The 14,244-nt window shown below is 39.0% G+C and overlaps 1 protein-coding gene across 1 annotated transcript; it reads left to right on the top strand.

The window, feature by feature from the left end:
* The first annotated feature begins 4,227 nt into the window (after positions 1-4,227).
* Positions 4,228-12,835, top strand: LOC120792899 (forkhead box protein P2-like). The gene is made up of 14 exons (XM_040132293.1): positions 4,228-4,320; positions 5,606-5,689; positions 6,161-6,269; positions 6,933-7,110; positions 7,536-7,631; positions 8,496-8,583; positions 9,061-9,198; positions 9,914-10,085; positions 10,195-10,265; positions 11,042-11,143; positions 11,255-11,376; positions 12,308-12,377; positions 12,473-12,609; positions 12,706-12,835. Exons 1-14 carry the CDS (start codon positions 4,228-4,230, stop codon positions 12,833-12,835), a joined length of 1,590 nt encoding a protein of 529 aa, XP_039988227.1.
* The last annotated feature ends 1,409 nt before the right edge of the window (positions 12,836-14,244 follow it).

Raw genomic sequence — 14,244 nt, 5'->3', positions numbered from 1 at the left:
GGTGGCAGAAAGTTACCTTGGTAATAATATCCACATTTCAATTATTAATTGCTCTCAAGTCTGTTCTGCTTTAAGACATGTTTTGTATGAAAGACAGGATCTGTTTGGTAGCTCTGCTCTACTGTCATTTATATAAATGCTTATCTAAATGTACAGCACTAATTTACATGTTATACATAGTTTAATTTTTGAGATGTTCTAGTCCACAGTATTTTTCTGTATATTCATAGCTATGATAAGTTATTTCTTCATTCTTATGCCATGACAAGAAAAAAAACATGTATAAAAAGATGTAAAATATAAAATAATGCATTCAAGGTTTTTGTTCCCGACCTTGATATCCCTCTCATCTCACAAAAGGATAACAACTCTTGATGTTATAGCAGCTTGGCCTTTGCTTCTCATCCTCTTTCTTTATCGTGCACTTGCAGTCTGCAAAACACATTTTTCAATAAAGAGCTGACAATAAAAGAAACCGCTATAGGAGTGTTGCAAAGTTGGCAGGCCTAAAAGAAGAAAAGAAATAATACAGTAATAAAGAGTATGACGGAATGAAAAACGCTTAACAAAAAAAAATGCTTTAAAAAAATGAAGAGGTGAGTGTGCAGAAATGCCCTGTACAAAGTTTGTTACATCAGTCACATCAGGTGTTGTTTGTCAGTGTAGCTATGTTGAACTTTTACACTCTAGGGTATTTATCAGCAGCTCAAATTAAAACACTTTTATTTGTTTTTAATAGATGTACTGAAATGCTAATCAAGTAAAAGTGCTAGCACTACTGTAAATAGCTGTTTGATAACAGTTTGACAGTTGTGGCTGCTGAGCTCTTTTTGTTGTTCAAAATTCTTAGATACTGCATATCTAAATAAAGTCACAGACAACTATACCTGTCTTTTCTCAAAGAAAAGGAGGCTTTGTTTTAACCATGAAAGACAATAAATGATACTTGTATTGAGGCATTTTGGGTTGGTTTTTTTTTAATGTTTTTTGTTACTGGATTGTGTACTGTATGTCTATCAATATTAACAAAAAAATGTAATGCCTGCAAAAATGCATTCTTACTGCCACATAGGTAACTGAAATCAAAGAATCATGTTCTGTCTATTTATAATTCTACAATATACATTGTATTTTTAAATTGTTCCAATGTAGATTTGATGTTTATTCACTATTTGTGGAGAACCTTTTTTACAAATGTAGAAGAAAAAGCATCAGTACAAACGTTGAGACACACACCAGGCATGCACTGTTACTTTTAAACCATTTTAAGTCTAAAATAAAAAATGATCTACATCTCTAACTGATTCGTAACTGTATCCTTTCTGCTTTTCACTACCCGGTGATCAAGTGCCATTCTCACTGTCTAATTTACTGACTGATAGTGTGACTCCTCCCCCTCAGGTAGACACACAACTGTAGCAGTTCTCTCCCATCCTCATTCCAAACAGCATGACTTGGAGACATCAATTCTGCCTGGATGCTCTGAATTCGACTATTCACCTGAATGGTATGTAGGTTTAAATCAATTCTGGTAGAAATAAAGACATCAGAGGGCTTTCTATCATTGCCCTGTGATCACATTTTCTTCTTGTATGTATTTAGTAGTTAATACTTGAAGTGAAACTCCTATTTGTGCTCAATTTTAGAGGTAATAGGTTGTATTTTATAGCTTTCTTGTACATGTGTTACCATAATCCAGTCCAGGGTTCTGTAAATTGTATCAACTGCATTTCAGTGGATTTGAAGCCTTGCATTGTTTATTTCAGTTGTGCAAACAATTTTTTTTTCCTTTTTTTCTTTATCTTTGTCTGTCCTACTGTAGAACATACATGCCCACCATCTTTGCTATTTTTAAAATTCACAGGTTAGTTTTCTTCCTTGCCATGTGTTTACTGGAAAGTTACATTTAGCAGTGGTGCTGAACTGTATATACATTTTCTGAGACTTAAAGCTCATTTGGTATTGTCTATTTTCTTTTAGGACCTAAGCTGGGATGCCTGAGTCTCCTCTCAGTCCCACAGCAGCCCGTCAAACCCCAGCCAGCCGCCTCCTCAGTCACACAGACAACGGCACAGGAGAGAGAGTAGCTAATGGGGACTCCTGCAGTGGAGTGAGTGGTGAAAACTGGCAGAGTCTCCACCATAAACAGGTATATACATTCTCCTCCTACTTCTCGTCCTCCTCTTCTTCGTCTTTCGTCTCTTCCTCCTCCTCTCCATAAGCGGGAAACAGAACGGTCTTAGTCAAGCAGATGTCATGAGAAATACCGCAAGTCGACTCCATATTGGACATCCTCTGACAGGACACCCAACCCAGAGCCTGCAGTTCTGTTGACCGTGCCAGGGATTTCATATGAGATGTGATCTAAGTTGGGAGTTGACGTGCAGAACTCTGTTTGTCCTTCATTATTAGTTTGTGAGTCAGAGCCATGGAGGAATAATTGTTCAAAGACCTAAGTAGGCCAAACAGATGCAAGTGAAAGGCAAATAAGCATGGCCCAACATAATTTTATGGTTGTCTGTTACGATTCCATCCCAGGGAATCTTAATCTAGGAAATCAATGAAACAACAAAGATAATGAACCCCTGGCCAGCACCGTTTCCTTCAGACTGTTCTCTCATCTTGCTCGTTTTATTCTGTCCTTGTCTCTTAATTCACTCTCGAAATATGTACCTGTAGTGGCCTTCACCTTCAACCAACTTAAAGAATTTTAACAACATGGCAAAAAAACATTGATAATGATAATTGATGATGAAGCTAGCTGGATGTCAGTGCCTTATTTAAAACTACACTCTAAAGAAGATTCAGGAAAGACACAGAGTGTGAGACTAGAGCTGCAACTATTTTTATTTTTCCCACTGCACTGATTAATCATTTACTTTAATAATTTTATAAATTGTCAGAAAATTGTGAAAAATGTCCACTAGATTTTCCCAAGTCCGAGGCAGCATCTTCAAATTGCTTGTTTGGTCTAACTACAATTGTTGTGAAATTTAAGAGGTATGTGGTGGGCTAAGTTTGGCTACCTTGCACATTTTTATACACCTGGGTGACTTTTGTTGGACACACTAGGTGTGTTGAGTGGTGCACCCAGTACATTATTAATTAGTTAAATCTTTTGTTTTTTCATAGACCTAGACTTTAGTTTGATGAGTTGGGTTAACTCAATTTTGCTTTATTAATTTTGGCAAAATCAACTTTCTGTTGCACCCACGTGTAGAGAACGTTTTTTGTGTATGTAAAGACTGTAAATATCCGAATAAATACTGCACATTTTCCACTAATTTCACCACTGCTTTGTGTCTGCCATTTTTAATTTTTTTTGTTTTGTTTGATTGTCATGTTACTGTCTCTGGTTCAATTCAGATCCACACACCGGGTGTGCAAAAACAGTTATTCCTCGACCTATTTCCATTGTTCTTGTCCTTTTAGTTGACTTATCTGTCTGGTTGAAACACAGACGGTGACTGGACCGATGACAAAAATGAGAAACTTTTGATTCCTCACGTGTCCTTCTTCTTTCATTACATCCAACATATTACACCACTATAGCCCTAAGGCTTCACTGAAAGCCTTCAGTGAAGCCTTGAGGGACATCACGTCACAACCTTTGCACATATGTACAGCAAATGACATTTTATATGTAGAAAAAAAGGGATATTCATCATTTGAGAAAAGACATACACTGTTTAAATAATAAGCTATATTTTTTCCCAACAAACAATCGTAAGCACTGGTATTATTTTTTTTTATTGTTTGTAATACAATATGTTACATTTTTAAGTGCCTTTTGTTGTTTCTAAATGCAGTCATGGCAATTGCCGCTGCCTCCGTCTGACTACAAAAGGAGACAATCACTCTGTTATTTGTCGCTCAATCAGTAACACTGCAGCTCAGTTATTATTCTGTGAGTGTTTGCCTTTATTAATACCCATACACTTCTATTAACAGTCACAACAAGCATGTAATTGTGTTGCTAATTAAATGGTCAACCTATCTCCTATCTCATTTATGGTCAATGACACAATCCAACATTATGATGTTCAGAAGAGGTTGACAGCACTGTTTTGTAATTGGATTGGAAAGATTCCCATTGGATGGTTATTACTGTTTAACACCTGACACTTGCCTTCTTTCTCGCATATTTGTCCTCTCGCCTCTCACTCTGTAGACCGTATTTCTTGTATCATTTCATCCCTCATCATCCTCTTGAAGGTGTTCCTGGCCATGATGGCTCCTCAGCAGACGCAGCAGCTTCTGTCCCCCAACCAGCTACAGGCGCTGATCCACCAGAAGCAACACGCCCTTCTGCTCCAGCAGGTACTTATGCACTGCACAACACAAATACATGTGCTGTTAACAATAGTACGCAGCCGTCCGGTTTACTGGACTGCACCTGTGCAGAATCAAGTTAGAGTTTAAATAGAGTTTTTCTTGCACACAAACACTTATTGGACTGAAACTACTGTAATTAAAGGAATGAATGCAAAACAACCTAATGCGATATAATGAAATATAAAGTTAGTTTAGCTGAACATCCAAATTCAAACAATATTATCTTATAGCCATCAAAGTAAGCTAAATAATTACTGAAAAACTGGCCTGTAAGGTTTAACTAACTAGTCAGTTGAATGAAACTAAGTTAATTAAGTTAGTCTGCTAAGGCAAAATAGCTAGCTTAGATAGAAGCGCAGTACTGCCGTGAAAAAACTGGTTAATTTTAGCCGGCTAACCTTAATCCACTATTGAGATATCTTTCAGCTAATGGGTAAACAAACTTGTCTGCTACAGCTCAACTTGCTCTAAGTGAAAAAACCTACAATTAGTAAGCGTTAAGTTAAGTTACTGTGATACTACCTCACAGCTATCAAGTTCAGAAAAATTTGTTAGCTAGTCTGCGTCGGCAAACTGGCTTGCGAAGCCCCAAATAAACTAAATAACATTATATATATTTTGTTTAACATTAACTTTAGCTACTTAGCCTACCTGACCTCCCGAGTTGAATTTATTGATAAGGGCTAATTTCACAGGGGTCATTTTGATTCGTCACAGCAGGATAACAACTGCTATAAATAATTAATAATATAGGGGCTTCGCTCCAAATTAGCTGTACTGGTTTCGGGATGCTGCCACTGTGGCTCACCAACATGGCGGACTGGCACACTTATTTGAAACAGAGCCATCCAGCAGTATTAATTTCCCCTGTGCCTTTCCAGCCGTGACAAGTCAACATGTCTGCTGTGACATTACTTACGGCTTACTTCTTTATCAGGGGAACCTAGTAAGCTGGCCTGCTGACCTCACAGTACCGGGAATGGCACAGCCATGAATAATTTCCCTTTGACATCTAAGCATTTTACCCCTGAATAAAAATAAAAAAACTCAGTGTAAATGAAACCTCCTGTCATTCTTGCTAATACACCTTCCTTAAGCAAAACCACATACCTGAATAAATAAAGACTGTGGGAATGCGGAAATATTTTTACTGTTGGTAACTTGTAACTTTACTATATTGCATATTGTTTCTTCAATTTCATTGTAAGTCGTTTGAGAATGAAGTTAAGTGTTTTATTGAAAAAATGTACCATCGCCATTTTTCTAACAGCATCTGAAGGAGTTTTACAAGACGCAGCAACAACAGATTCACCTGCAGCTGCTTCAACAGAAACCCAGCAAGAAAGTCAAAGAGGCGAGTAGTCATATGTACTCCGTTATTATTTATTTTTAATTTTTTTATTTATATATTTCAGTTTGTTTGGCTGGTTTTGCACTAAGGTTATACTGTATATTCACCTTTGGGGTGAAAGCTTTTATGAGTAAGCTCGATTAAATTTAACAAACAAAATATCAATTTCTGGCGTTAAGGTTGATAGCTAATCTTTAACTTTTCTACGGACACAGATAAACTGCTGCAGAATCCACAGAACTGTGGCACATTTTATGGTGGCCCGTGAGCGACACAAATAATGAAATCATATTAAAACCAGCACAGATGGAGGAAGGCAGGTGACCTAATAGAGATAGATAGACAGATAGATAGATAGATGCCATATATGCCACTGATTTTAGCCCAGGTTTTAAATAGAGTGTGAGCAGAGATTCACTTGAATACCACCTCGCTCTTCCGCGTAATGCCTTGTTTTCTCTCTCTGTCCTCCAGCTCCCTGCACAGCAGCTCGTGTTCCAGCAGCTCCTCCAGCTCCAGCAACAACAGCAGCAGCTCGTCCGGGTGCAGAGACCAGTCCTGTCCTCTCCTGCCCTCTCTCCAGGTCACTCCTCCTCGCATTTACCACCAGGGTTTTACGTTTCTTCTATGTTTCTTCTCTCCTCTTTGGAGCAGCATCTGTTGATAACAAAGGCGGTGGCAGCTGTTATCATTTCCAGTGAACTGTGTGTTTCAATTTTCAGTACAGAATCAATGTTTTAGGTCTTCAGGGCATGTTTGCAAATTTCTGTTTGAATTGATAGTAGGGTTATTATGTTATGTTATATCATCTGACGAGAACACCAAAATATATGAACATGAACATGCCTCTGATACGGGAAGATTTCTTTCTTGTTGATTTTACGTTCAGTTATATAACTACACTAAACTTAAGAGAGACAATGATGAAAATGACACCTAAAAGTAGAAAATTCCTCCTTACTTATATTGTAGCTTTGATAAATATTCCTGGGTTACAGTGAGGGGGGAAAATTAGCTCAGGAGAAAGAGTCGCTCTCTCTCTCTGTTTCTCTGAGTGAACTGTGTGAATGTGAGGCGCATGTGTGAACAGAAAATGACTCTTCTCTATACAGTAAATCTTGAAAACGTACTCAAATTTATAGTTTATGAATAACAACCCCCAATCTTAGGGTTTTTTCTTCAATCGTGTGAAAAAAACACACTTAGATTTAATTTACAATATATTTTATGTATCTTTACGTGTTAGTTGGTTTCAGCTCTGCAGACATGCAGCAGATATGGAAAGAGCTCGTGAAAGGACTAACTGAAGATAAAACCACGATTAAGGGCAATCAGGACTCTTCTGCCGAGAGCGTAGTGTCAAGAAAAGTCACTGGGAGACAGACCAGTGACCAGCAGTCTCCCTCTCCTCGCAGGGCAAAACGGTAAGATCTGTCTGTTCAGGCTGTAAACAGATTGCGAGAAAACTCAGATGACACTGCCTTTTTTGTAGACTTGAAAGACTTGTCATGTGTAGACGGGTGGGGAGGTGTTTGCTTTTGCAGCGAGACTTCACTTTTAATTCCCCTCGGGACGATATATTTTGTTTTGTTTGTTTGCTTTGTGTTCTACCACCTGAAGGAAAAAGTTTACATGAGTACATGTCCTAAATCAAAAGTAAATAGTTTTCCATTTATTTTTCAGTGCTCCCTTCCACCTCTCTGTCATTTTCTGCTACCTGAAAAGAAGAGAAAACACTCTTATTTCTGTTTCATTGCTGTTGAGCTCTCGTTCTGTTGGTGTTGTCTGGCTGCTGTGGTTTTTAATCATGACAATGCTCTCACCCTCCTCCTTTTCCCCCTTTGTCTAGTGCTGATCACGCCGCTTCACATGTTCTCTACAGTCACGGTGTGTGCAACTGGCCCGGATGTGAGTCAGCCTGTGAAAACTTGAACCAGTTTATCAAGTAGGTTTTTTAAGTCCATCGTAATTTATTTAGCTTTCTGACTCTTTGCAATTTTCCGTTTGTGATTTAAAGGAATGCTCCACGGAAAATCTTTATAGAACTAAGCATCCGCTTTTCTGAAAGATAAATCTCTTGTGATCTTTGATAAACACAAAAGGTCGGTTTACAGCACTTACTGCGTATTTTAAGAATTGTCAAGGACTCTTCCAACCATGTAGATGAAAAATATTTTGTCTGCTGCACGATAAGAAAGATTTTTTTTTTAACCAGTTTTCCAAGTTTCAATTTTAAAATTTTCTTAACCCAGGTAGCCATAAATTACATACAGTATCTCCTTGCTCATTTTGTATGATGCAAGAAAAATATAAACATATTATTGTGCAAGAAAATATGAAAAATATGGAAAAGTAGCATTAATATAGATAAAATGTAACTGAAAGTAACACTTTTTAACTTAATCGAGCAAGGAATTAGTCGTTTCCACCTGCCATCTTTGTTTGGATAGTTGGATTCTGGGAAAACATTCAGAAGTTTGTGAGTGTTGTTAAACAACCACTGGATTTTTGAAAGATCACCCAAGATTTATTTATTCAGGAGAAACTGAGGCATGTCTCTGTGACTTGAAAGTAAGGATAGAGCCACGAATGGCACAGACTGGCAACTAAAAAAGTTTGAAGCTTGGTGCTTCGTGGAGAAGGGCAACTGTAGCGGGCTTTGGGTTACAGCAGTCAAGAAAGATTTACAATGCTGTTTAGAGCTAATTCGGGGGTGAGTATATGATACTCAATGAACAGATTTTCAGCGGAGGATTCCTTTAATGCACCTGTGTGTGTGTGTGTGTGTGTGTGTGTGTGTGTGTTTCAGGCACATAGGCAGCGAACACACTCTGGATGACAGAAGCACAGCCCAGTGCAGAGTCCAGATGCAGGTGGTCCAGCAGCTTGAGCTTCAGGTAGGCTTGAGTCCAGTAAAGCTGTCCAACGAGAAAAGTGGGAGCTGCTGCATGAACGCGTTCAAGTGGCCAAGCAAACCTGTCCTGTAACGATACTGTAATATTCAGCGCATGGAAAAACCTAACTGGGCGCACTGAGAGTGTGTCTTTGCTTTGCACAGGTTATTAGGTTTTTTTTAAATTTAAAACATATCGCCCCTGATAGTTATATAAGCAATATCAGTCTGCAACACTGAATTCTTTGCCCTGAGTTTTCACATGTATTTTACCATCTAAACGCCTTTTTTTCCCCCTTTGGCTGAACATTACATATTCATGTAATGCTCAGCCAACACCTCCTCCTTCCTGATGTTTGACACAGCAAGAAATTGTACTTGTGTCTGGTTCACAGCCCTTCATTTCAATCATCTGCGTTCAGTGATTTTGATGCGGCACCATCTACAGATTTCCTCTCCCTCCCTTCCTCTCCTCTAACAGCTCTGCAAAGAACGGCAGCGTCTGCGAGCGATGACGGCTCACCTGCATCTGCCATCTTCAGAAGCTCAGTCGCTCTCTGCACCCGCGAGTCTGCAGCCGCCACAGTCTGACGCGGCTGCTGACCCACACGGCCTACAGGTAGATGGTGTGCAGTAATAGCTGTGTGAGCAACAGGGACAGAGCAAATGAGCTGTGAACGGCAAGGCATTTCAGAGCTGTGGTGGGGAGTGAGAATAACAAGTGTCTGGCTGCAAACTTATCTTCTGATGAAGATACCGCCAGCCTGTAATTGACCTGGAGAGTTTTACAGTTGGATGAGTCGCAAAAATATGTTGGTATTTTTCTTAGAAACAAAAAAAAAGATGACTTAGAGATACACCAGCATGAGATGAAGGTCAGAAACATTTGAACCTGCTTAGAGAGATCTGATCAGATGGGACTGCAAATGCATGTCTGGAAAAAGGTTTTACTATTGAGAGCCTTTTTACCTGAGCCCTCAAACTCTGACTGCATGATGTGTGTCTTAAGCGTTTCCCTTCCTTTCGGTGCCTGGCTGTTGAAATCAGGTGGCTGCCTTTGTGTTTTCAGATGGCAGATATGCTCTGATAATGTGGAAGCTAATCATTTGCTAATCTTGCAAATATTGCTCCATAATCACAACACTCACCAAACAATTTCACCCTGTGATTAACAATAATTGGCTTCCCTCTTCTTGTGATATTAGTGGAATCACCTCTGAAGAGGCGAATCAAATTGCTCTGTTACACTCCCTCTGTGTTTGGTTCGTCTGTCAGTCTTTCCATTCCGCCCGTTCCTTTGTTAACTTGAAATCGTCCCCTTGTGTCGCTCTCAGCTCAGCCTGCCCTCGCTGAACCCGTCAGACTCGGCACAAGCCCCCCCCCGACCACTGGCCCCTGTCAGCGCTCCATCCCAGGGGTGTGAAGAAGAAGAGTCGCCCACTCATACAGCACGTGCTGGGGCCATGAGACAGCGACACCACCCCTTGGTTTACTCGTTGTCGTCAGGTAAACCAAATGCTGTGGTCACTTTCACATTATGTTCTCACAGCAAATGAATAGTTCATAGCACATTTTCTACTCCACTTTCCACTTCATATGTTGTGTCTTCTTTCAGAAAATGAATATGAGCTCTACAAGAACACTGATATCAGACCACCTTTCACCTACGCAACACTGATAAGACAGGTACAATCTTTGACGTAGAATATAAGATGAGTATTTGTATTTGATGTATTTGATGAATATTTATATCATTTACATTTTTAAATACTGAAATGTGTATTTTAGCATCCAGGTGTTTTTCTCCTTGGTGATTTTTAGTCTGCGTTTTCTCTTTTTTGTATTCGCTGCTCCCTAGAACATGGACATTTTAATGCTGAAGGCCTTTCTTTCCGAGAAATGACTATTCCTATGTGAGCTCGTTCACTTGAATCACATGTCCACAGCTGAAATGTTTAGTTAGTTAAGTAATTTATCAAGCGAAAATGCCACCAGTCCCCTGGTTCCAGCTTCTTAAATATGAGTATTTGCTGGTTCTCTTAGTTGTCTGTGATAGAAAATGGAGTATCTTGGGGTTTTGGAGTGCTGATTGGGAAAAAAAGGAATTTAAATGGGTCAGCTTGGGCTTTGGGCTTTTTTCTAAGATTTTATAAATCAAACAATTAATTAATTAATCAGTAATATAATTTACAGATTAATCAATCATGAAAATAATCCTTAGTTTCGGCCCTACGCCTATACACTATCCACATGTGTCAGTGAGAAGGTTAATGGCTTTAATTGTAAAATAGGTAATGTAAGAAGTGCCCAAAAGTTGATTCTTGAAGTTGAAAATAAAAAGATTGTTTCAGAGTTATGAGTGTACGACTTTCCCCTCATTCCTTGGATTAGAGGTGAAACAGTCAAGGCTTTAATTTGGCCCCGTAATGTGCTCCAGTTTGTTATTTACTCTCCATCTACAGGCTATTATGGAAGCATCAGACATGCAGCTAACACTCAACGAGATATACAACTGGTTCACACGGACGTTTGCTTATTTCCGACGCAACGCTGCCACTTGGAAGGTATCACGCCCGCAGATAATTAACTCTGTGATCCCAGTTGTGCGTGTCATACTTGATTTAGGCAGCATGTATTCAGTGACATCTCCTTCGCTCTGATTTTCTCTGGATCAGAACGCAGTTCGCCACAACCTGAGCCTGCACAAGTGTTTCGTGCGTGTGGAGAACGTGAAAGGTGCCGTGTGGACGGTGGATGAGGTGGAATACCAGAGGAGGAGATCCCAGAAGATCCCAGGGTACAGTAGATACCTTCCCGCTTGTCGCAGCACTGTTGTAAAGGGTACCTGCACGTATTTCAGTTCGAATATGACAATAATCAAGACATTTTTTAACACTTCCAAAACAATAAATGACGCCATTTCATTGGTAAAAAGGGCTGAAGCAAAGATTCTCAAGGGTTTCCTGTCTTGGTTTCAGTATTCAGGTAGAAATACAGAAAAACCTTTTTCTTTTGCCTCGTCTGAGTTTTAACATGGATCATGGTGTACCGTCTACTATTTAGTGGAGTGTAGTCTAATTAACTTGCAAATAGATCCTTGTTGTAAAATATATAGCAGTATTAAGACTGAATGAGAAACTGTACACAGTATATGCTCGCTTTGTCTGCCCCAGATCTAATTAAATAAATATTAAATTAAATATTAACTCTCAAAATTTTATACACTTTGTCTTTTTTAGACCTTGTATTCCATCAACAAAAATTAAGATGTTTTAAGGCACCTTTGTGTACAGTTCACAGGGTAGAAAGCCCACTGATTGACTGAACGTAACATCAATCAAAAATGAAATAAGCATAAAGTAAATACAAGTATGTTGTCGCTTACTACTCTGGCCTGTGTTCTTCCTGTCTATGGTTTAGGCCTAAATTGGTTCTATACTGCAGCTGCAGTATAGCACACGTTTGTTTTTTTCAATTATAATCCTCAATAAATGAATGATAAATATGATCGGAATAACTATGGCGACAGTTTGCGGGCTCTAATACGAGGACTTTTCCTGATCATTCATTCGAATTAATTATTTGTCATCGTAACCGACCTTGCCTCAAACTATTGCTGTTTACCATTTTGTGGTTTTTGGAATATATACAAGGTATTGATTTTCTTGCCATGAATTAGACATGGATTGTGTCTATTTTGAAATTCTGTAACCTCTCTTATTCCACAGGAGTCCATCACTGATAAAAAATGTGTCCTCGAACCTTGCTTTCAGGACCATTGTGAACGCCAGCTTACAGGTGAGCGGATGTGTTTGAGCATAGCCTCTTGATTGGAGGGGTCTGAACTGCTGGAACCGTGGCGATAGTTTGATTTTTTTGATCAATCTTTGCAGACGGCAGCGGCTGAGGCGTCACTGCCGGGATTCGAGAAGGAGAGCGTGAGCAGAAACTCCAGGAGTCAAATACAGGAGGGCAAAGCGGCAAACAGCAACAGCCACAGTAACCCAAACATCTCTTTACGAGTCCAGCAGTGAGTTGTGTTTTTATTCGGAACTACAAAAATCAGTGAATTGACTGATGTGCTACAATAACGGATTGAAACGTCTTGGCCTTTGGCCTCTTGCAGGTGTCTTTTCCTTAAAGAGAAAGCGATGAATCTGAATGACCAAAAACCTCTGGTGCCGACAGTAACACCAGCCACTCTGCATCATGACATGACTGCAAATGACGAAGAGCACTTGTTTGACCTTGAATGACCCTTGACAGTGGAAGTGTTTCAGACTACACATAATCAATCATAAAGCAGTAAAGCAAGTTCTCAATTGAGCATTCGGGGATGTACGTACAAGGCAGTGCCGTTGTGACTTCACTTATGCGTCTTCATGTGGTACCCGGTGGCCTGAGAGTCTCACCAAAATATTGTCTTTCGCAAGGGAGAGGTTGCCAAGAGAATCGCATTATGACATAATGCAATAAACTTCAAAAATCAAGGGATATATAAGAGTTTACACAGTCAGAAGTACAGTTAGAATCTGATAGTTTGGGGAAAATAGGTTTGTTTGTTTTTTAATAATCCATCCCTATGTGTTTTAAGTAAATATATTTCGAAGGCCAAAGTAAATGATTCACAGAATTATTTGTTATGACGTTGAAAATGAATGTTTTGTTTGTTTGTTGTGAATGTCTGCAACTAATGGAGCAAAGCATAGCGAGGGTGAATCCCAAGTTACAACAAAGATGGAGATGTTGTGTTTGTAATGGAAATAGATGAAAACATGTACAGTTTGTGCTTTTCTTCCTCTGTTTTCTCTGTACATAGAAATGTATTGTTACGTACTCTATATGTATGTTGAGATTCTTTTTGATGAAGAGGGTTTTATATGGTTTCGTTTCAAAAAAGAAGCGACGCCAGTGTGTCTGATGTGTGTGTAGCTTAATGTTTTTCCCCTGAAAAAAGATTGTTCCAAACATTTCTCTTTTATAAAAGTTTGAGGGTTCAGAGTGCTCAGAGGAGTTGCTGACTGCATACAAATCTGTATTCATAAAGATGTGTTTGTCTGTAGTCGTACGTCCATCACATCGCATTAAAATTAAATAAAATGTATGTAAACCGGTTTAATGTTTACTGTATTACTATGAAACCTGTGATAAATTACACAGATAAATATCAATTTTTGTTCTGAACAGTGCAATCGGGCCTAATATAAATCTGATGCACTGTTAAATTTTGCCTTCAGTTATCTACCATTTATACAGACTTGATACCACATGCTACAACTAATCTGGCACAGTTACGCTTGTGAAACTGTATGTGGGGTATTTCGGATTTTTTTCTTTTTTTTTTTTTTTTTTTTACAAAGAAATGAATAAATGACTTTTCTTGGGTAAATACATTTGTACTGTCCTGTTTGGGCCTGTGAAAGCAGGCTGACATGACACATATAAACACAACCTGAAAACAATACATTGTGGAAAGGAGATCTTGCAGGATCAGTTTGCTCATTGTTTAGCCGGATGAATGCCTTCAGTGCTCATCGATACTCCCAACATATCGCATGAAAAATCTTGACAGTTGTGGAATAATTGATGGCCTTTGGTTGTCAAGAATGAAGTGTGTGTTTTTAAAAAAAAAAAAGCGTCTGTTATCGACAACAACCAGGGAGCC

Source organism: Xiphias gladius, chromosome 8 (genome assembly GCF_016859285.1).
Source record: "Xiphias gladius isolate SHS-SW01 ecotype Sanya breed wild chromosome 8, ASM1685928v1, whole genome shotgun sequence".
Taxonomy (NCBI): Eukaryota; Metazoa; Chordata; class Actinopteri; order Istiophoriformes; family Xiphiidae; genus Xiphias; species Xiphias gladius.
Note: the sequence above shows the minus strand (reverse complement) of the source record. Positions and strands in the feature narration are given on the sequence as shown.

Bases quoted from the DNA above. Each gene is read 5' to 3' on its own strand.
- LOC120792899 (XM_040132293.1), top strand. From the start codon at position 4,228: ATGATGGCTCCTCAGCAGACGCAGCAGCTTCTGTCCCCCAACCAGCTA. The intron at 7,632-8,495 runs GTAGGTTTTTTA...TGTGTGTTTCAG, and splicing joins AACTTGAACCAGTTTATCAA to GCACATAGGCAGCGAACACA. The intron at 12,610-12,705 runs GTGAGTTGTGTT...GGCCTCTTGCAG, and splicing joins ATCTCTTTACGAGTCCAGCA to GTGTCTTTTCCTTAAAGAGA.